The sequence below is a fragment of the Bufo bufo genome, chromosome 3, assembly GCF_905171765.1.
Source record: "Bufo bufo chromosome 3, aBufBuf1.1, whole genome shotgun sequence".
In the NCBI taxonomy this organism is placed as follows: Eukaryota; Metazoa; Chordata; class Amphibia; order Anura; family Bufonidae; genus Bufo; species Bufo bufo.
Genome location: NC_053391.1, coordinates 608033053 through 608056226, shown reverse-complemented (window position 1 = coordinate 608056226; position 23174 = coordinate 608033053). Strand labels below are relative to the sequence as shown.

General features: G+C 42.7%; 1 protein-coding gene across 1 annotated transcript; it reads right to left on the bottom strand.

The window, feature by feature from the left end:
• Window positions 1-6270: 6270 nt before the first annotated feature.
• LOC120993869 (aquaporin-5-like) lies at window positions 6271-16135 on the bottom strand. Its single transcript, XM_040422340.1, has 4 exons — window positions 15730-16135; window positions 10919-11083; window positions 8317-8397; window positions 6271-7435 (listed from the first exon to the last, which is right to left on the bottom strand). The coding sequence occupies exons 1-4, from the start codon at window positions 16090-16092 to the stop codon at window positions 7232-7234; spliced, it is 813 nt and encodes a 270-aa protein (XP_040278274.1). The 5' UTR covers window positions 16093-16135; the 3' UTR covers window positions 6271-7231.
• Between the last annotated feature and the right edge of the window lie 7039 nt (window positions 16136-23174).

Genomic DNA, 23174 nt, shown 5'->3' with positions numbered 1-23174 from the left:
AACATGTCCTATTATTACCTGCAAATCACGTTCCGTGGCTCCATTCAAGTCAATGGTTCCGCAAAAAAAAAAATAAACTGAATGCATCCGTATGTCTTCCATATCAGTTTTTGCGGAACCATCTATTGGTTGCTATGACGCCGTGCGCTTCATGCCGCCGCTGCACTACAGTAATACACTCGTATGATCTATACAAGTGTATTACTGTAGTGTAGCGGCGGCATGAAGCACACGCCGTCATAGCAACCAATGACGCCGTGCGCTTCTGCTCTCAGCAGGAATTCAGGCCGTGTTACCACGGACCGCTCCCGGCCGTGAGCATTCGGCCTAAACATTATTGTATGCTCCCGTTTCCGTTCCGCAAAAAACGGATCACAAACGGAAAAACGGAACGGAAACACTACTGAAACAAAAAAAAAAAACTGATCTGTTTAAAACGGATGGAAAAACCATACAGTCGTGTGCAGGAGGCCTTACAGACATATATATGGAAATATATGTGATTTACAAAACGCAACACACCTTCCATCAGGTTCAGTTCACAATACAGACCCTGGACTCCTCTGCACAGAAAAAGCTTGATACATTATATTAATCTGATTTTAATTAAATATGATATTTCAAGGACGGTCAGCCATAATATAGTCTGTAGTATATTAATTAGCATTTATTTTTCTGAAATCTCTTGTACAAAAATCTAATATCTCATTGCTTGTATAAGGTGTGTAATAACCGGGTGACCATGGAGCTGACAAAGTAACTTTCAGTCTGTAACAAATGACTAAACTAAAAGGAACGTCTGACAAATATAATAAATAGAAAAGAAACAGACACACTTTGTGAAAAACACTTCTTGACAATAACATTCATTGACTTCTAATTTCCCAGAATTCAATTTGGAAATGGCCCAAATCATAAAAACGTTGACTTTGCCTAATTTTCAAGTGTCTATTATTTTTAAGAAGTTCTGAATATCAGAGTAGAGGATAATTTCCAGTATTACTGATAATATACATGTACAGATCTTAAACATAAGCATATTGTAGCTCTATACAAATTCTGAGTTGTACGAACCCCTAAGGGCCCATTCACATGTTACGGATTTGATGAGGGTGCAATTTTTGTGCCAAAGTCCTCATTAAGGGCTCCTGCACACGAACATATTTTTTGTCCAGACCGACTGAACAAACACTTTTGCAGAGAAAGACTCGGGGCAGACTTGGGGCTCGTGCACAAGACTGTTGGATGTTTTGCGGTCCACAAATTTCAGATCTGCAAAGCACGGATACCGGCCGTATGCATTTTACGGAACAGCCGGCTCCTAATAGAACAGTCCTATCCTTGTCCTCAATGTGGACAATAATAGGACATTTTTGGCGGAACGGACATACAGACACAGAATGCACACAGAGTCATTTCTGTCTTTATTGCGACCCAATGGAACTGAATGGTTCCGCATACAGACCTAAAAAAATTAATAAATATGGAACAGACACGGAAAAAAAAAATAATATGTTTGTGTGCATGAGTCCTTAGGGCTCGTTCAGACAAACACATTTTTTGCAGGTCAGAGGCAGACCCATTGACTTCAATGGGGCCGTAGAAGATGCGGACAGCACACCTGTGCCCCACAAAAAATAAAACATGTCCTATTCTTGTCTGACAAGAATAGGACAGTTCCAATAAAAAGTAAAGTCTCTGTACAGGATATTTGTCCCCTCAAGCGCTGCAAATCCTAGGACAATGTGGGTAATAAAAGTCCGCTGAATATAATGGATAAAGGATTGCGCTGCAGGAGAAGATTCTTTTCTGTTTCTTTTCTTTCCCTTATATTCGTAAAAATCTTCAGAGTCATTGATGGCATGTGGTCCTTTTAACTGAAGATTTTTACGAATATAAGGGAAAGAAAAGAAACAGAAAAGAATCTTCTCCTGCAGCGCAATCCTTCTTTTTATCAAGAATAGGACAGTACTGTAGAGGGCAGGACGTTCCGTTCCACAAAATGGGAATGCACACCGCTGGTATCAGTGATTTGCGGATCCCTAATTTGTGCATGAGCCCTTAGGAACACATCAGACTAGGACAATGGTGGCAAACCTATGGTACGGGTGACAGAGGCGGCACTCAGAGCCCTCTTTTTGGGCACCCGCACCCTGGAAAAAGTCTATGGTGTACCAATATGCTTTAGACTTTTTCTGCCATTCATCAGCGCAGAGCGCACTATGAACAGCACAGGCAGCGCACTGAATGGAAGCATAGAATAGCTAAATGATTAAGTGCATGGAAGATATACTAGATTGGTATTCAAGTTAAATTGTTGTGTGGCCATTTTGCAATAAATGAGTGGGTTTCGGATTGCGAATAGCAGCACTAACGAGCACATGGAAAACAGGTGCAGATTCAGACACATTAATAGAAAAAGACACGCCAGCTAGTAACATAGTAACATAGTAACATAGTTTATAAGGCTGAAAAAAAGACATCTGTCCATCCAGTTCAGCCTGTTATCCTGCAGGTTGATCCAGATAATTTCACACCGACGCATGGATTGTCCTCAGCAAGCATGGTAATATGCAGTGAATATAGTCCAGCACTCTGAACATTAAAATCTTGAATCCTTTAGGCCCCTTTCACACGGGCGAGTATTCCGCGCGGATGCGATGCGTGAGTTGAACGCATTGCACCCGCACTGAATCCGGACCCATTCATTTCTATGGGGCTGTGCACATGAGCTGTGATTTTCACGCATCACTTGTGCGTTGCGTGAAAATCGCAGCATGCTCCTCTTTGTGCGTTTTTCACGTAACGCAGGCCCCATAGAAATGAATGGTGTTGCGTGAAAATCGCAAGCATCCGCAAGCAAGTGCGGATGCGGTGCGATTTTCACGCATGGTTGCTAGGTGACGATCAGGATGGGGACCCGATTATTATTATTTTCCCTTATAACATGGTTATAAGGGAAAATAATAACATTCTAAATACAGAATGCATAGTACAATAGGGCTGGAGGGGTTAAAAAAAATAAAATAAATTAAACTCACCTTAATCCACTTGCTCGAGCAGCCCGGCTTCTCTTCTGTCTTCTTTTTTTCTGTGTGCAGGAAAAGGACCTGTGGCGACGGCACTCCGGTCATCACATGGTCCGTCACATGATCTTTTTACCATGGTGATGGATCATGTGATGGACCATGTGATGACCGGAGTGACATCACCACAGGTCCTTTTCCTGCACACAGCAAAAAAGAAGACAGAAGAGATGCCGGGCTGCGCGAGCAAGTGGATTAAGGTGAGTTTAATTTTTAAAAAAAAATTTTTTAACCCCTACAACCCTATTTTACTATACATTCTGTATTAAGAATGCTATTATTTTCCCTTATAACCATGTTATAAGGGAAAATAATACAATCTACAGAACACCGATCTCAAGCTGGGAGGAAAAGGACCTTTGATGACTTCACTGCACTCATCACATGGTCCATCACCATGGTGATGGACCATGTGATGAGCGCAGAGCCATCACATGGCCCATCACCTTGGTGATGGACCATGTGATGAGCGCAGTGACGTCACCAAAGGTCCTTTTCCTCCCAGGTCCTCAAAGAAGAATGAAAACGTGCTGGGCAGCGCAAACAAGTTGATGAGGTGAGTTTAATTATTTATTTTAATTTTTTTTTAACCCCTCCATCCCTAATTTACTTAACATTCTGTATTAAGAATGCTATTATTTTCTATTATAACCATGTTTTAAGGGAAAATACTAAAATTTACACAACACCTAACCCGAAATTCTGTGAAGAAGTTCGGGTCTGGGTACCAAACATGCAGATTTTTCTCACGTGTGTGCAAAACCCATTAAAATGCTTCGTACTCGCGTGGAAAAATCGTGCATTTTCCCGTGACGCACCCGCATCCTATCCGGCCCTCACATGCCTCGCCCATGTGAAAGAGGCCTAAAACTGCATTTCTTAGACTAAAAACAGACGCAAACACTTTAGTAAATGTGCTCCAACATGTTTCGGTTATTCATGACTTGAGACTGGGGAAGTAACCCCTAAGAAACCAGATTGGAGAGCGCACACATCACAATAGAGCTATTCATACCCACAAGTAGTCTCCGGCCAGTACTCAAGAACAGAGGTGGATGTGCACTGCCACACCGCACATGACCCTGTATTCCTAAGGGTAATCCTTATGATAATAGTAGGTGTAGAACTGGGATAGCACTGTGGAAGCTCTATTGTTCTCTTGATAGGCCTAGATAAAAATGTCCACAGAAGAGCATTGTATTGATCAGTCTAATTTGTGATTTTCTCATTAAGTCACTACATGAGGGTTTTTCTGTTCACAGTGATGGTCTGACTGAGAAATTTTTTATTTTAAAAGAAAGTTATGTAGATAGTTAACATATAGACTGTTAATATGTGATGGCAAAGTTTCATGGAAGTGTCCCTTTAAATGCAGTGGTTTAGAAAAATTGTGGTATTTTAAATATATAGAGCTAGCATGAGTATTATACTTGCTGAAATATTAGGGTATCGTTTTACATCGATTGTTTGATTGACAAGTAAGTGCTCTAAATAAAGCAAATTTGAAAATAATGTTCTCGACTTGTCAGAGCCGTCATTCATCAAATGTCTCAGGTGCAGCAATTTGTACAGAGGTGGCGAATGAAAAAAAGAAAGCAAAAACTCAAAAGCACACAGAATAAAGTCGTAAAATTAGAGCATTTAATCGTTCACTATTATTCATACAAGTCTTTCATACATTCATCATGCCATGGAGAAAAGCTGGGAAGCCAGGGAGAATGTGATGAAATATGACCCCTGTGCTTGCAACAGGTACGTGAAGAACATCTCAAGACACGAAGATGGAGGAGACATATAATGATATAGACATATTATGCTATTACATTTAGTTGGCATGACAGTGATGCCATACAACAAGGTCACAGTAATGATGATATTCCACTTTCATCTCTGTTCTGTTGCATTCTGTTTGGCAGAATCCATCCTCGTAGAGTCATTAATGTATTCTGAATAAAGGTACGGCCACACAGTCAGGTTTCCTGGTGCAGTTTTGGAAGCCAAAACCAGGAGTGGAGCATAAAAGGGGAGAAAGGGCAGATACGACTTCTCTTATTTTGAATCCATTCCTTGTTTTTGGCTTCCAAAACTGCATCAGGGAAGAAGGGATGTAAATGAGCTCTTAATAAGTTCTGCCTCTGATGCCACCACATGTAAGGCTACATGCAACAGCTATCCTGTAAGTCAATGTTCGGCTTTTTATACAGGCCTTGAGACATGGCTTGGATAATAATTAAGCCAGCATCTCATCTACAGACAACTTTTTCAGGGTGATTGCCCCTCATCAGTACAGAGCAGAGAGTACTGGCTTAGGCCTGACCGAGACCTCTCACCCAGGTCAGCCAATACTCTCTGCTCTGCACTGATGAGGGGTAATCATCCCGAAACAGCTGTCTGCAGATGAGATGCTGGCTTAGTTATTATCCAAGTCAAGTCCAAGGCCTATTTAAAGGGTCCAACATCAGTGGCATTAGAAGCAGAGCTTGTTAAGAGCTCATTTCTATACCTATAAGACTCCTCATGCCAATTAAGGTGATATAGTACCGTCAAAAAACTTTTTCAGGAAACCTGACCATGTCGCCGAACTCTAAAGGCAAAAGGGAGGCGTATACTTGATGCAATTGCCTCCTACTAGGATCATCAAAAGCCCAGCTATTACTAAATTCACTAACACCTAGTTGTATGTCTACACAACCCTCTAGAAAACATATTCAGAATTTAGACAGTGTTAGCTGCAATGCAGGAGTTGTTGGAACCTCTTGGGTCCAGCTCTGAGCTTCTAGTCTCTGCTGCTTCTGGTCCCTCCCTGGCCAGACGGGTGCTGCAGCAATGAAGCTGAGTGTCTCATGCCCAATAACCCTGATGATTTGGATCCCCAGTGGTCTACACAAGAAAACTTGCATTATCATAGACGTTTATGGTAATCTAAGTAAACCTGTAGGATGTCTTCCAGCCATAGTGTGGACGATAAAGAGGAGCTGTCACCTCTTCTGACATGTCTGTTTTATTAGCTACTTGCATTCCTCATTTAATAATAATAGTAATTTGCAATAAAGGTCCAGATGGGTGTTACCAGTTAGGGGTGTGTCACTGCAGAGCTTGGCACCGCAGCACTGATTGGATACTGTTTAGGGACACGCCCCCCCCCCCCCCCCCCAATTCGTAACAACCATCTGGATCTTCATTACTAATTGCTATGGCATATCATAGAGTCATAAGAATAGATGCTCCAGAATTGTTATCACATGGGAGAAGTAAGTAGTTACTAAAACAGACATGTTAGGAGAGGCTACAGCTCCTCTTTAAAATGCTGCTGTATTATAGTTGTCCAAAACCTAATAATAATAATAATAATACATATACCTTCATGTGTGGAGTCTGATAAGGTTTATGAGCAGAAGCATTCCTTATAACTTACTTCAGTTCAGTAATAAAAAATCCTATATTAAAAACTGTACATTACTTATACTATTTATACATTATACACTGAAAATACTCAACCCGAATATGCATATATATCACATTCACTGCTCCTCTTCATACTGTCATTACTGTTCCTTTGATGGAAGTAGTATAAAAACATAAGGAATAGCATGCAAGGTTTACACATAGGTATTACACTGTTGTGGGCTAAGATGGGCTTTCCCAACTTATACATTTAGGGCTTAACCACAGGATATGCCATAAAGGTCTGATAGATTTAGCTCTCACCTCTGGGACCTGCTTCTATCTCCTGAATCATTAGCTCCTGAATTCCTGTTTCTTTGGCCACTATGAATGAAGAGGTAGTCACACATGAGTAGTTCTCTCCATTTAATTCTACGGTAGCTCCGAAAACGTAGGCTGACTGACGTAGAAATCAATGAAGAGAGAGGTGCCTGCGTGGCAAAAGCAACCACGAAATGAGGGACCCCTGTCCTCGAGGTAAGTACAAGTCCCTGAGGTGGGACCACATCTCTGATATATCATATAAAAAAAACTGTTTTAAATTAGTAAAAATTTTAATAAAAATGAATATTCTTAGTAGTTTAATATACTTAGTTGTTGCACATATTCAGCTCACAAAATGGCTGCATGCACTAAAGGTAGACACCTTGAATCCTTTGTCCATTGTGTTCATTAAAATACCACATCCTTCCCTTGTGATCTTATGCTTTATCCAAGCTGTTGTGAAAAGAACTCAGTTCCACAGAATGCTTGCGGTGTTCCTCTCGCTCTTGTTCATGTTCTGGGTCGTAGCTTACTCGCAGGATGGACAATCTGCTTAAAGGATTCTTCATAGTTGGGAACAGTAAGTAGTTGTAGATCAAAGACCCGAAGATTGCACCAGACATGGGGCCCACCCAGAAGACCTGGGAGTAACAATGAAAAATATGTTTACCTGGATGAGTCAGGGAACACAGGACATCTGACAGCGTTCTACCTCCAGACATACATATCGGTGTAGTAATTGCACTGGTACATGGTCATTAGACCTGACACCATTACTGGTCTTACTTTAGATGCATTTTCCACTCTATATTTAAAATTGATAACAATCATCTAGTCTGTGGCACCAGTAATGAGTTCTTGTGGGCTGGTTATGTCTTCAAGGAGTTTTTCAAGTTTTAAGGTTGAATAAATATAACTAGACTGAGATATCACAGCCTCTTCATAGTTTTACTTTACATATCGCCCTCCTCCTCTATGGGCTGTGTCTGGTATTGCAGCTTAGCCCCATTCAATTCCAGTGCCAGGACAAGACTAGGTACTGGTAAAAAAGGTTCATTGTTCATTGTGCTATGTTATTTCCATGCCCCCCCCCCCCCATTCACTCCCATTCCAGAGATAGATGAAGGTTCCAGAGGTGGAACCCACATCTACCATATCCAGTGAATATGCCATGAATGTCTACGATGGGGGTACCCCTTATAAGCCTGGATACACTCTTTTTATACAGAAGATGGAATGCTCCATCCATTGTGTAGTTTCATATGGCAGGTCAGCCCCCGTTCAGTTGACTGGGAACTGCGGTACCCCAGCACAGCCTTGTAATTCTGGCTTCAAAACAGCTGATTGGTGGAGATGACAGGTATCAGACCAGTACTTGGTCTTATACCGATGACCTATTTTGAGAGTAGACCATCAATACCTAAGTCCCACAAAAAGCCCTTTAATGGGTGATTGAAGTCTAAGAGACATTAGTGATCTTTGTAGATGGGTCAAGTCGTGTGTTTGCCCCATATGTTCTTACCCAGTGATAATTGTACAATCCCATTATCAAAGCAGGACCGAAAGACCTTGCTGGATTCATTGAGCAGCCAGTGTAATAGATCTGAAATCAAGAAGGAAATTGCAATCATACAACGGTATATATCACAACCTGTACAGTGTGAACGTGACCATACGAGAAGTCTGACTGACTATTACTGAAAGGAACTTTGTGCTTGTGCTGTAGTTGGTGACCATACACGTTACATGTATGTTGGTGGGACCAGCCAACCATCTAATGTGTATGTGGCCTCCTGACTCTCCAATAATGGCAGATGTTGGGGGAAATAAGGTTCGGGCAGCTGGATTTCAACTGCCTGATCCTCTTGTTCTCAGGGAGGTAACCACTCCTCCTCCTCCTACTGAGAACACATGCTTTCTTGGCCGAGCTGAGCATGCATGTGTATGGGGGGATCGGAAGTGGTAGCTGTTGGCTTTTCAAGTGTTTGGCCAAGGGCTATCTGATATGTATAGCCAACTTAACCTAAGACTTCATGCAAACACAAGTATCCATTTTGCGTATCCGCAAAACACTGATATTTTCCATGTGCAATCTGCATTTTCTCAGTCCCATTAATAGAAATGGCTATTCTTGTCTGCAAAGCGGACAAAAATAGGACATGTTGTATAATTTGTAGGATGGACATACGGATGAGGACAGCAAACATCCATGATCCCTCTGTTTGACTCATAGAAATAAATGGATCTGTGTGCGATCCGAAAAAAAATGTGGATCAGATCCAAATATATGGCCCTATACCGTGGGGTACGTATTGGTCAAATATTCTTGTCTGTGGGGAAAAAGGACAATCAAAATTCCAGTAAATTCTGTTTAGGAAAATGTGTGGATTCTGCTAGTACACAGATCAGCAGATCACAGGGTGGTCCGTAACGCTGCCATTATCAGTAAAGCATTAACCCAAAATAATACTATTTTACATTTCTCCACTTTTAATGACAGCCTCTTACCATAGACCCTATTGGAACATATGAGCTAATATAATGGTGGACTCAGTCCATTCATGGATTACATGGTTGGCCACTGCATGGAATTCTTTGGCGAACACAATGTCCCCTGTTCGGCAGGAGTGTAAGAAGTTGGAAAGTTGGGAAGAACTTGGAAATTAGGGTATCCCATTTTTTTTTTTTTATTGTTTAAATGGTTTTGACAGTATTCAATGACCATGTACTTTCTATGGGGTCTGGTAAAACCTAATCTGAGGGCCACATTACATGTATGTTGGTCAAACCCACCGGTTTTGGCGGGACCAGCCAAGCATCTTCGATTTTTCTGGCCTGAGAGGTAAGTGGTATTAAAGATGTTCTACGTCTTTGTATCTCTATGCAGGTTCACTTTAGCCAGATGTACATGGTTATCAAGAATGATAGCTGTTGCCAGATAACTGACCCTCCAGGTGCACTTAGGACAAAGGCCCTAAAGGGGTCACCTGAAGGAAATGTACTTAAAGGTGACCTGTTACCCCTCCTGACAGGTTGGTTCTAGTAAATAATTGTATTCCACATGAAATGACAGTTCTGAACCAGTTGGGGGGTGTCCCTGAACAGTCCGCCACTGGCAGCACTGAATAGATAGTCTCAGATTGTGCAGTTTAGCGTTTTGGTGTCCATCTAACGAAACTAAGCCAAACGGATATGTCCTCCATTGACTTTGGCTATGTTAAAGATAATACAAACGGATCCGTTCTGACCGGATGCAGACGTTTGTATTATCTGAACGGATCCGTCTGTGCAGATCCATGACGGATCCGCAACAAATGCAAGTGTGAAAGTAGCCTAAACAGACATGTCAGGAGAGGGGACATGTCTTCTTAAGGAGATATCTGGGGAAGAAGTACTAAAGGGTCATCTAGGACAGACTGATCCACTCAAAGGGGCATCTCTGACACTTGAAGTTATGGGAGGTTCTAGGACTTACACACAGCACATGCTGCACAATAGTTCACCAAGGAATTTACCACATAACTTCTGCCATTGTTCTTCAATTGTGCCCCCTATGAAGTGCCATATGGCGGTATAATTAACGCTAGGTTATCGTGGAATCTTTTCTGCCTTGACCAGTTAGCAGTGCCATTGCCTTGACTCACTCACTAGAACATTTCTGCTTCATAAGTATCCCAGAATAAGGCCTCACGCACACCACCATATGTATTTTGCAGTATGCAAATTGTATCCAGACATCAATGGGTCCGTGGACCGCCTTTTGCGGCCAAGTATAGGACATGTTCTAACTTTTTGCAGAACAAATATACGGATATAAAAAGCACACAGATCATCCGTGTTTGTTCTGCAAAAAGATGGAACATGTCCTATACAATTGACGGAAACAATTGAAGTCAATGGGTCAGCAAAAAAATGTGGAGGGCACACGGACTACATGCATATTTTGTGGATCCTCCATTTTCGGACTGTGTGCATGAGGCCTAAGCAAGTGAAGATGGCGAAGAGGAAAAAATGACGAATTTCGGGGAACCTTCGTATCTATTCTTTCACATTTTTCTATCCACACTTTGTGGGGCTGTTTAGATGATTTTAAGAGACTCAATTATTTCTAGTGTCTTACATACCCCAAGTAGATGTCCTAAAGTAACTGAAAGACCAATGGACAAAGCTGGTGATCCGATGTTGTCAGTTCTTCTGCTGTCTGTTGTAGCAAGTACACACAGGACCAGCTGCATGGTGAGGAAGAGCTCCACTGCCACAGCCTGTCCAGCCGTGGTGTCCTCATTGATCTGGAAATACACAGCATTGAAGTGAATGCAAACCCTTGCCAAACCGTCATCTGTATGTTTCACACCGCTTGTAGTTGATTAGATGAGGTGTAGACTCCGATCATGTTATAATACATAGCAAGAACACATGCAAGAGAGAAGTACAACACCTTGCCAATAATGTATCATCATCCTGATAATTGACCGAATCGTGCAACGTATCCAGACACAAACCTTCTGAGATGCTTGTGTAAAGAGTGTTACGGTTATGGTTTTTCGGATGCTCCCGTGAGACTTTATGGGTACGGCCACACAAAACAGGTTCCCCCCAGTGGAATGTCCGCTGCAGATTTTGTCCGCTGCAGATTTTGCGTCCATTCTGAAAATTTCCCTGTGGATTTGTCCCGGATTTCCCTTTCTGTACTGCAAAGGGAGAAATCCTCAGTGGGACTCTCTGCAGTAGAAATCGATAAGCTCTGGATCTAATATCTGCACCGCAGGTCAATTTATGCTGCTGATTATTTTCACATTGTGAGGATGACATTTCTTTAAGGGGTTGTCTCACCTCACTAGAATAAGCCACCAATATCTCCAGGAATGGACCCCCAAAGCGATGGGAGTTTCCGAAAACGGAGCGCTGGCTCAGCTATTTCTGCCGGTCCCATAGAAGTGAATGGAGCGGTGGCCGCGCTTATGTGGTGCACTCTCCATTTATTTCTATGAAACTTCCAAAAATAGCTGAGCTCGGCTATTTTCGAAACTCTTGCTCCTGCTCTCCTTCACTTTTGGGATCCCATTCTGGAATAGGAGCGAGTGCTAGAGGTCATACCTGCATCTATCTGGTATTGGTGATACAGGGAAAATTCGATTCACCATAAAGCCGAATTTCCTCGTGCTTCGTGGGAACGTATTGATTTTACCTGAAATGGGTTAAAAAACAAAAATAATCATACTCACCTCATCCATTTGAGCGCGACGAGTCGGCCGCCGCCATCTTGATTGAAGATATTGCATGAAATCCCGTGTGCGGTGACTTATGATGTCACCACGCAGGCTGACATGATGACATCATCACGGGCCGCGCAAGATTTCGCGCTGGATCTACAATCAATATGGTGGCTGCTGGCTCTTCGCGATCAAATGGATGAGGGTAAGGATGATTTTATAATTTTTTTTTTATTTTACACTGTATTATTGCTATCAGATGCCGCAATCAGATATGAACGCGGAATCGGAGGGGTACAATGACGGGGAACGGCGCAATAGCCACTAACTGTCATTGCACCCACTACTTACAAAGAAATGTGCTTCGTTATGAAGTAATTCGTCATGAAGCAAATTTTTTAAAAAAAATTGGCGAAGCAGCCAAATGATAGAAACATAGAATGTGTCGGCAGATAAGAACCATTTGGCCCATCTAGTCTGCCCAATATACTGAGTACTATGAATAGCCCCTGGCCTATCTTATATGAAGGATGGCCTTATGCCTATCCCATGCATGCTCAAACTCCTTCACTGTATTTGCAGCTGCCACTTCTGCAGGAAGGCTATTCCATGCATCCACTACTCTCTCAGTAAAGTAATACTTCCTGATATTACTTTTAAACCTTTGCCCCTCTAATTTAAAACCATGTCCTCTTGTAGCAGTTTTTCTTCTTTTAAATATTCTCTCCTCTTTTACCGTGTTGATTCCCTTTATGTATTTAAAAGTTTCTATCATATCCCCTCTGTCTCGTCTTTCTTCCAAGCTATACATGTTAAGGTCCTTTAATCTTTCCTGGTAAGTTTTATCCTGCAATCCATGTACCAGTTTAGTAGCTCTTCTCTGAACTCTCTCCAAAGTATCAATATCCTTCTGGAGATATGGTCTCCAGTACTGCGCACAATACTCCAAATGAGGTCTCACTAGTGCTCTGTAGAGCGGCATGAGCACCTCCCTCTTTCTACTGGTAATGCCTCTCCCTATACACCCAAGCATTCTGCTAGCATTTCCTGCTGCTCTATGACATTGTCTGCCTACCTTTAAGGCCCCTTTCACACAGGCGAGTATTCCGCGCGGATGCGATGTGTGCGGTGAACGCATTGCACCCGCACTGAATCCGGACCCATTCATTTCTATGGGGCTGTGCACACGAGCGGTGATTTTCACGCATCACTTGTGCGTTGCGTGAAAATCGCAGCATGCTCCTCTTTGTGCGTTTTTCACGTAACGCAGGCCCCATAGAAATGAATGGGGTTGCGTGAAAATCGCAAGCATCCGTAAGCAAGTGCGGATGCGGTGTGATTTTCACGCACGGTTGCTAGGTGACGATCGGGATGGGGACCCGATCATTATTATTTCCCCTTATAACATGGTTATAAGGGAAAATAATAGCATTCTGAATACAGAATGCATAGTACAATAGCGCTGGAGGGGTTAAAAAATATATATATATAATTTAACTCACCTTAATCCACTTGTTCGCGCAGCCGGCATCTCTTCTGTCTTTATCTGTGAGCAATAGGACCTTTGAAGACGTCACTACGCTCATCACATGACCCATCACCATGGTGATGGATCATGTGATGGACCATGTGATGAACGCAGTAACGTCATCAAAGGTCCTATTGCTCACAGATGAAGACAGAAGAGATGCCGGCTGCGCGAACAAGTGGATTAAGGTGAGTTAAATTATTATCATATTTTTTTTAACCCCTCCAGCCCTATTTTACTATGCATTCCTTATTCAGCATGCTATTTTCCCTTATAACCATGTTATAAGGGGAAATAATACAATCTACTCTACAACTAACCCAAATCTGAACTTCTGTAAAGAAGTTCGGGTCTGGGTACCACAGTCAGTTTTTTATCAGGCACGTGCAAAACACATTACACCCGCGCGATAAAAACTGAACATCGGAACACAATCGCAGTCAAAACTGACTGCAATTGCGTTCCTACTCGCGTGGGTTTGCCGCAATGCACCGGGACGCATCCGGACCTTAATCTGGACACGCCAGTGTGAAAGAGGCCTAAGGCTTCTGAAATAATGACCCCTAAACCCCTTTCCTCAGATACTGAGGTTAGGACTGTATCACTGATCTTATATTCTGCTCTTGGGTTTTTACGCCCCAGGTGCATTATCTTGCACTTATCAACATTACATTTTAGTTGCCAGATTTTTGACCATTCCTCTAATCAAATTTTTTAATACTTTACTCATCTCTAATTGGTGGCATAGGCTAGCGATATGCCACCAATGCATTGCAAAGGCTGAAACCCATGCTGGATATCCGCAGCATCAATCGACATGCCGTGGATTTAAAATTTATACTGCAGATCAATTTTCACAGTGGATTTTTTTATTTTTTATAATTTATTTTTTGGCAGCATACAGATCAGATTTCTTAAAATCCCATTCACTTTGCTGGTGCTGTAGTGTCTGTGGACTTCAAACCTTAAGGTGATTACAGGATTTAAAAAAATGGCTGCTTCATTAAAAAAAAAAGTTTAATCATATACGACCCCTTTAAGGCTACCTGCACATGGGTGCGGGTGAAGGCACATAAGATGCACATCTGCACCAAAATCCGCAATGTCTAATTGTGGTTTTTGGTGTGGATTAGATGCCGTTTTACCACGGATCTCACCCTTCCATTGAAAAGGATGAAATCCGCAGCTAAAACCGCAAATATAATTGACATGCTATAAAATTTGAGAAACGCAATGCAGGTCAATTTCTGCACAGAAGAACGTGCTGGTACTGTACTACTCTGCACTGGAATCGGCATGGAAAAAACGCACGTATTCCACAACGTGTGCAGGTGGCCTGTAACCCCTTGCAACACTGCTCATGTTGTGATGCATTTGATATTTGCATGCAGTTTGGTATTCCTGGTTTTAGGTAATGACCTGTGAGGTATGTTAAGGTTAGCAAACAAAAAAGACTGTAAAAATAAGATGAATCAGTGGCAGATAGCCTGCTTGCTGATGGTTTCCATGAAGCAATATTATTATTTATTTATTTTATTTCAAAGTTCATTAAACGGTTTCTCCGGGCTTTTTCTTTCGATGACCTATCCTCGGGATAGGCCATCAATAACAGATTGGTGGGGGTCTGACATCCGGCACCCCCGCCGATCAGCTGTCTCAGAAGATGGCACGCGCCGTCTCCCTTCTCTCTTCCTATACGCTGCTGTCTAACCCAAAAGAGAATAAACCAGCACCTCCAAAATATATATAAAAAAGGGGCACAGGTGCGTGATATATTGGCTGCAACACAATGTGTAGAACTACAAATAGCAGCACACTGCTTAATGCACAAAGACACAGGTGAACGGCGAGTACATGAAAGTGTAAACTGCATTACTGCTATACTTACTGTATCTGTCATGTATATAGACATATATGGGGTCATTTATCAAACTGGTGTAAAGTACAACTGGCTTAGCTGTCCACAGCAACCAATCAGAGTCCACATTTCATTTTCCAAAGGAGCTGTCAAAAATGAAAGGCGGAATCTGATTGGTTGCTATGGGCAACTAAGCCAGTTCTACTTTACACCAGTTTGATAAATGACCCCGATAGCATGTATATAAAAGTATACCTCAGACTGTATATTTGGGTAGATATCATATGCAGTGCATGACAACATACGGTTCCCCTCATCCACCCATCTTTCACTCACCGAGTTGATGGCAAGGTTCCCTCTCACGTTGGCTGGGGTAAACTCATAGAGTAACCCGGCTCCAGCCACAGCGCCGAACATCTGAGCCAAGATATAGAAGACACATTTCAGGATGGAGATCTGTGATCCGACCATGAAGGCCAGCGTCACTGCAGGATTCAGGTGAGCTCCGCTTACATGCCCTATTACCTGAACAAGGGTCGCTATAGCTAAGCCAAAGGCTAGGGAGATTTGCAGGATACTGGGAAGTGCGGAGGGCCATGATAATGCGCTTCCAAGGCCGAAGAATACAAATAAAAGTGTGCCTAAAAATTCGGCTAGGACAGCTCGGAAAAAGGCCCCCGAGCACAGGTCTTTTAACATGGTTTCTATGTCTATATTGGAACTCCCATACACCCTGCTGTGGATTTTGCCGCTCTCCTATATGATGACAAGAAATGGATTGCACACAGGTATATATCTCTTTAGGGTGGAGGGAAGAATTCCACGTGCAGGTGTGGCAATAAGCTATTCATATCAAATAATAATTTTCCCATACTCAAGGAAATTATATGTCTCGGTATATTTCATTGCCACCAGGTTTCAGCAGATGAGAATAACTTCAGGAAACAGGCAATCAACGGCTACTACCCTTCCAGGGAAATAAGAACATATTGTATATCCATGTCGATATGTGAGAGATAGGGTGTAGGTTGGTCTGTGGGATGCCACCCATTCTCCACCTAGTACTATAGTAATACCAATTATAGGGTATGTTCTATGCTCACAAGTTTCTTTCCTGCCCAATTTAAAGCCTGACGTAAAAATAAAAACTGGTTTAGAAATGGATCCTTAAGGCGGTTAATGTATTTTCACACAATTTCAAAATCGTGCTTAAAATTAACAATGTCATCTGTCTAATGCCAGTTTATAATTAGTACTCCACCAGTAGGGGGAGCTATCAGCACGTGGATTTAATATTGAACTGAATAGTTGCACACCGTGGTAATTGGTCCCGACTTCTGACCATTCTATATTGAAACTATTGTAACTTGAGTCCATAACTCTATGGAAAATCTGTAATTGGTTCAAAAGCATAGAAATATCATCCCAGAATAAGAAAAACCAAGATGGATAACCAAGACGGATAAAACAAGTCCTTACATATAACAGTAGGAATAGATGCTGGGACCTGTAAATCACCTTCCATGATGAGGACAGGAGATTCTTCAGGGTCTTCCATAAGTACATATATGTTCCAGAAAAATAAAATGAAGCTACAACTCACCTGGTGTGGAAAGGAGCGGCTCATCCCAGTACAGACAGGGAGTAGTACAGAACATGTAGTAACGTAGAGGAGCTACTAGACAACCAATAAAGGTGTTTTACCAAAGAAGTGGCCATGTTGATTGGTTGGATGTGACTCTAAGACATTGTATTTTGATTCGAGATTCAACATATGATGGCCCAGAAAACATTGTTTTCTGAGGCCATTGTATCTAGAGGGATCACTGTACTCTGTACGCAGGAGCTCCCCCCAGTGGTGGCTGCAAGTAGCGACTATGTAGCATCATTGCAAGAAGAAGAATCAGTACTAGATCTTCTCTCACCAAAAGAATCCTAAAACTAATTTTGAATTTTCCTCATTTATTGGCTCGTTATATATTGTATGTTAATTACATGCAGTCATGAAATCAGGAAAGACTTTATTTGGTAATTTGGGATGTTTTACACATTTAATGTAATTTAAAATAAATTATGTGAACCTGCATGATTATTTTCCATTGTGGTACAAGCCAAAATGCATTGTATAAAACGTCTAGACTAATCCTGGAGAGAAGCTGGCAGTTTAGTGATTATGCAAAATTCTGGCCAATTTTTGGAGGGCAAACAGGTGTTAGTCTTTGCATACCAAGGAACATTTCAAAAAATGTGCTTGCTCCAATTATTTCCATATGTATTATAAGAAAGACTCCTTACAATTTAGTTTTTTGTATGTAAATTAGAATCTCCATGTCTGGATCACATAGTACAAGAAGATGATGGCATCCAAAGTAGTAGAAAAAAATCCCAAAAGCTTTATTCCTTCAGCATGAAAGGTTTGAGATTGTGATGTTCTGACCCTTGTAGGCATGCTTGAGAGGGTCAAAACATCACAAAGTTGGACCTTTGATGTTGGAGGAATAAAGCTACAGTGTATTTGGATTTCTTCTATACCTATTTGGAAGCTGTCATTTTCTTGTACTCTATGGTTTATGCTTGTTTCACACATAGCTTTTTTCTTTATGAAGCCAGAGTTTTTGTTGCAGTTTTAAGGGAAATCCACCAGTGGATTAGAAATGAATGGGAAATATAAAGGAAGGACTTAGGCTAAGTTCACACGAACGTGCGTGACCCGTGGCCGTATTGCGACCCGCAAATCGCGGCCCGCAATACACGGCCACAGTTCCGTGTGAATTCCGCATCACGGATGCGGACCCATTCACTTCAATGGGTCCGCTAATCCGGAATCGCGGAACGGCCGCACGGGACGGGACCCCTCGGAAGCACTACGAAGTGCCTCCTGGGGTTACGTCCCGTTGTTCCGTTCCGCTAAAAGATAGAACAAGTCCTATCTTTTCGCGGAACGGCCGGATCGCGGACCCATTAAAGTGAATGGGTCCGCGATCCGATGCGGCTGACCTACGGCCGGCGAACAAGCATTGCGGACCGCTATTTGCGGGCCGCTTCACAGGCACGGGTCACACCGGCCTTACTCTTCTCCATTCTGCTGGATCCACAACTGGCTTTGGCTCAAAAAACGGCATCAAAAGTTGCCATAAAAAGCTATGTGTGACACCAGCCTTGTGCTTTATGGCAATGTTCCTCAATTCCAGACCTCAGGGTTCACCTGCTGGTCCTGATTTGAGAATATGCTACAGAATGAATACCTAAGTCCTGATGCATTGACTCTAATTATATCACCTGCCTAATACTACAGATATCCTGAAAACATGACCGTCAGGTCAGGTGGGCCCTGAGAACTGGAGTTGAGGAACACTACTTTAAGCGGATTCCTGGACACTGTGACTATGCATATCCTTGTTACACTAATATTGAGATTAATTGATAAGCAAATGTGATTTACTCTTGAAGCTTGTGAGCCTTCTGAAGTTTTCACTGTTTGGGGTACATGAAGCCCATCACTCAAGTGATGAGTTATGAGCCCTTTGTCCATTCATAATTATATCACTGTAGTACAGAACGCTATGGAAGATAAATAAAACTAATACTTTATTATTACAAAAAAGGGGGGAAGGGAAACAAACTACAACCTATATATAAAATTCTAGGTGACCACTCACTCATAAAATGAGGCGGTTAAGGATAGCATATGAAAACCGCTGAAAGCGGTACCGCTCAATATGAATAGGGTCACTAGAAAGTCCACTACTGGTGCGTTACTGAAAAGTGGCATCAACAGGCCGTCCAGCCATGGTAAACTGATGCCTCCAACGTATGCACCGTGGTACGGACCGGGTGCTCTGCTCAACAAAACCAGCTAAATGTGCCCTGGACTAATTTTAAATTGCTAATCCATTGCTAATCCATTGATAAACATCTGCCCATAGGAACCGGTCTACATAGAACCATCTGTTCAGTGGTGAACTAGATGTCTGAGTACCGGACCTACGAGCACGAATCAAGGGACACTAGACTAAAGCTGGGTGAGCAAGAAGACAACTTGATCGCGGCTGCTCACAAAATGCAGAGGGCTGGGGACCTGCAGACCTCAGCTGCAGTGTGAGCGCGATGCAAGTCACACTAGAAAAACATAAGTTTGCCCCCACTCATCGCTCGACACTTTTCGCCATATGTGGCTCGTCAGGAGCATCAGTTTACCATGGCCAGACGGCCTGTTGATGCCACTTTTCAGTAACGCACCAGTAGTGGACTTTCTAGTGACCCTATTCATATTGAGCGGTGCCGCTTTCAGCGGTTTTCATATGCTATCCTTAACCGCCTCATTTTATGAGTGAGTGGTCACCTAGAATTTTATATATAGGTTGTAGTTTGTTTCCCTTCCCCCCTTTTTTGTAATAATAAAGAATTAGTTTTATTTATCTTCCATAGCGTTCTGTACTACAGTGATATAATTTTGATAAAAGGTGAAACGCCTACTCAATACCAGAAATTTGCCAGTGAATTGTCCCTTTGTCCATTCAGCTTAGAAACTAATGTTGACACTTGACAGCCTCATCTTCAATGTTGACGTTGACAACCTTCCACTGGATTGTGGCAGGTCCACAGACAACGAGCTCAGAACCCCTTACAATCAGCTTTGTTTTTGCTGCTGGATGATGCTAAGACCTCATGTCAAGACTTGCCAGCCTCCTCTGTTTTGTTTCCTTGTTTGGCTTAATTTAGCAAAAAATCATAGACCATTAATCAGATATAGTGTTTCAGAATAATTCCAGTCTGCAGCAACTATCGCCTATCCAGTGGATAGGCAATAGTACTAGATTGGTAGAGGTCCAGCCACAAAGACACCACCAATAACCAGGAGACCTTGATTCCCTTTCCAGCTGCAACATCTCAGGTAGGAGGAGTTTGAATAGAACTGTGATCGAGCCTCTGCTATCCTCCAAAGTCTATGGCACTGATGAACATAGTCAAGCGTGGTGACATCCTCAGGATAGGTCATCAATATCAGATTGGTGGGGATCCAACTCCCAACATCACCACTGATGAGCTGTTTGAAGAGGCTCCCCAGTGAGCTCTGAGTGAGCTTCATTGGTCACATGGCCAAGTGAAAGGGTCCTCACATCTTACCAAGCACAGCGCCATACATTGTATAGCAGTTGTGCTTGGTATTGCAGCCGAGGCCCATTCACTTGGCCATGTGACTGATGAACGTGACATCATTGGCCTAGGAAGTGGCCGCAAACACTAATTGACGGGGTGTTCCCCAATCAGATATTGATGAATTAGCCTGAGGATAGGTCATTAATATTCTATTCCCGGAAAACTCCTTTATGACACAGTAAATACTGTGGCTGATGGGTAGCGGTTAAATCAGCATTTCTGTTACTAATTTATTCTGCCCAAAGTGAGGTCAGCATAAAGATGATGACGGGTTCCCTTTAAATAAATTTGTACACGCCTGTTGTTCTTTAGGTTTCCTTCATCTACTTTCTTTTAGTCTTTCTTGAGTCTTTTAGTTTTAATATGGGTTTCTGACTGGTCTCAACATCAAGTTACAGTATGTGTGGTAATTGATATGCTCCCCAAAAGATGTGCAGTACGCCAGTCCTGCAGGGTGAGCGAATGCGAGGTCACGGGGTCAGTTAGCACACCGAGGGTTTCTCTTTGTACTCACAGTTTGTAGTATACCCTGGGCAGGCATACAGCAGTGATGGAGAGGCTGGCACGTAGATCCTCTAGGGCACTCCTTGGATATAGGGACCAGGCCAGGTGATAGATGAGGTGCCCTGGGTGTTGAAAGTTTAGCGTGCCTGTGGCAAGATCCCTTATAGTTCGTGACGCCAGTGCCAGATTTGTTAGGAGGAATAATGGAGGTACACAAGATTGTAGTGAACTAGAATTCCTCTTTACTGAACAGTTCAACTATATACAAGTTTCAAACAGTTCCATATGAAGTAGCTTTGGTAACAGGCAGGCTTTACATAAATGGCAGGTATAATCCTGGCAAGATAACTCAGAGGGAATAAACTCACAGATCAGGCTGTACTTTCTGCAGAATCCTGTTTGACTTTCTCCAAGGCCCAAATGCCTAATAGCTGGCTTTATCCTTGGGTAGGGAAACCTTCCTCTGGTATAAATCCACTTGCTGCAAATAAACTTCTGCCCTTCAGCTTTCTACTTGGCTGGATACAATTAGCACTGCTCTGTACTTTGCTTGATGCAGGATAACTTCAGGAGGAAACTTCTTCTCCTGGATTAACTTCTGAGCTTCACTTGCTTAGCACTTCAGGCAGGCTAGACTGAGCTACTTAGCCTCCTGGACTGGACTGCACTAACTCTTTCCTGTCTGGGCCTAACTATATATACTAGGGGGTTCCCTAGCTCCCTCTACAGCTTGGGAGGAGAAACTACACCCCTACCAGGCCTGGTACACAGGAAATAACATGAAGATATGCATTACAATGCCATACAAAACACAATAGCAATTTCCCACAGGAGGTGGGGGAAACATGTCCCTTAGTAGTGCCCACCCTTACATAGTGGGACACTACAGATGTCAGACGCTACAGAACGGATGTTTGGCCCTGTGTGGTAAGCATGGCTCCCCACTCTAGTATGATGGACAGAATCAGGTTGCGCAGTGCTGAAAGTTCAGGATGGGAGCTGCGCTGCGAGTCCAGGGTGTGACACTCGCTTATCTGAAAGCGGCCTTAGGGGTTGGAATCTCTCAATGAAGGCATGGACTTGGTTATAGTAAAAAAAAAAAAAAAATGTTGGTACACTGTCTCTTTAAGTGGCAACAGACAAATATAACATTGCCCTTCAAGAGTTGCACCCAATGTAAATGGCTGTATTTGCATTTAACGCTACAGCTTTTTTTTCCCCACGGGGTACAGTATCACACAATGTGCACAGTCTCTTACAGGTGCTCCCAGGTTGTGGTATCATTAACATCACAATCACTGCTCACACTCCAGGGGCAGATTAGCCATAGACTCTACAGTGAAACTTCCCAGGGGGCCAGTGCTTTGGGGGGCCACCCAAACCCTCCTCACAGCCACCAGCCGGGTACATAACGGTCTGATTCTCTGCACATCTTTAACAAGCTAATCCCTGAGATGTTGTGCCCCTACTGTACTCCTATTTCTAGTATAAACCACCGCCACTTGCAGGAGTAAGTTCTGGATCTGTCTCCAGTAGCAGCACCAGCTCAGTCTTCTATTTCCTGCCTGCTACTACCATGAGGTCTGCAGAGCACTGCTATTTATGTTTGCAGCGAGCCTAGGAGAGAAGAGGGGTGAGTACAGGAGTAGAAAGGGGGAAGGATAGGAGTGGTAATAGTCACAAGTGTTGATCGCTAGAGATGGCCTTGCGATTCACCTGGCGGTCGTTTCGCGGCGAACTTTGCTCGTTCGTGATTCGCCGAACATGCATACATATGGCGATATTTGCACGCGTCATTTTTTTTTCATAGCGCCGAACTTTGACCCATGACACATCCATCAGGTGGGACAGGACAGCCAATTGAGACTTTTTAGCACATGGACCCCCCCCTACCCTATAACAACCCGATGTGGCAGCCATTTTACATTATGGGCCAGATTTATCATTAGCTCAAGTCAAAATAATGGAGTGAAAAAGTCACAATGTTTGCGCAATCGCTATAACTGCGCAAAAAATTACGACTTTTATTGGCTCTGCGCTATGCTCGGCAGTTTTCTGAAAGTGGGCGTGTTTTCTTATGTAAATTAATCTCTAGACAGATTTACTATTGCGACAAT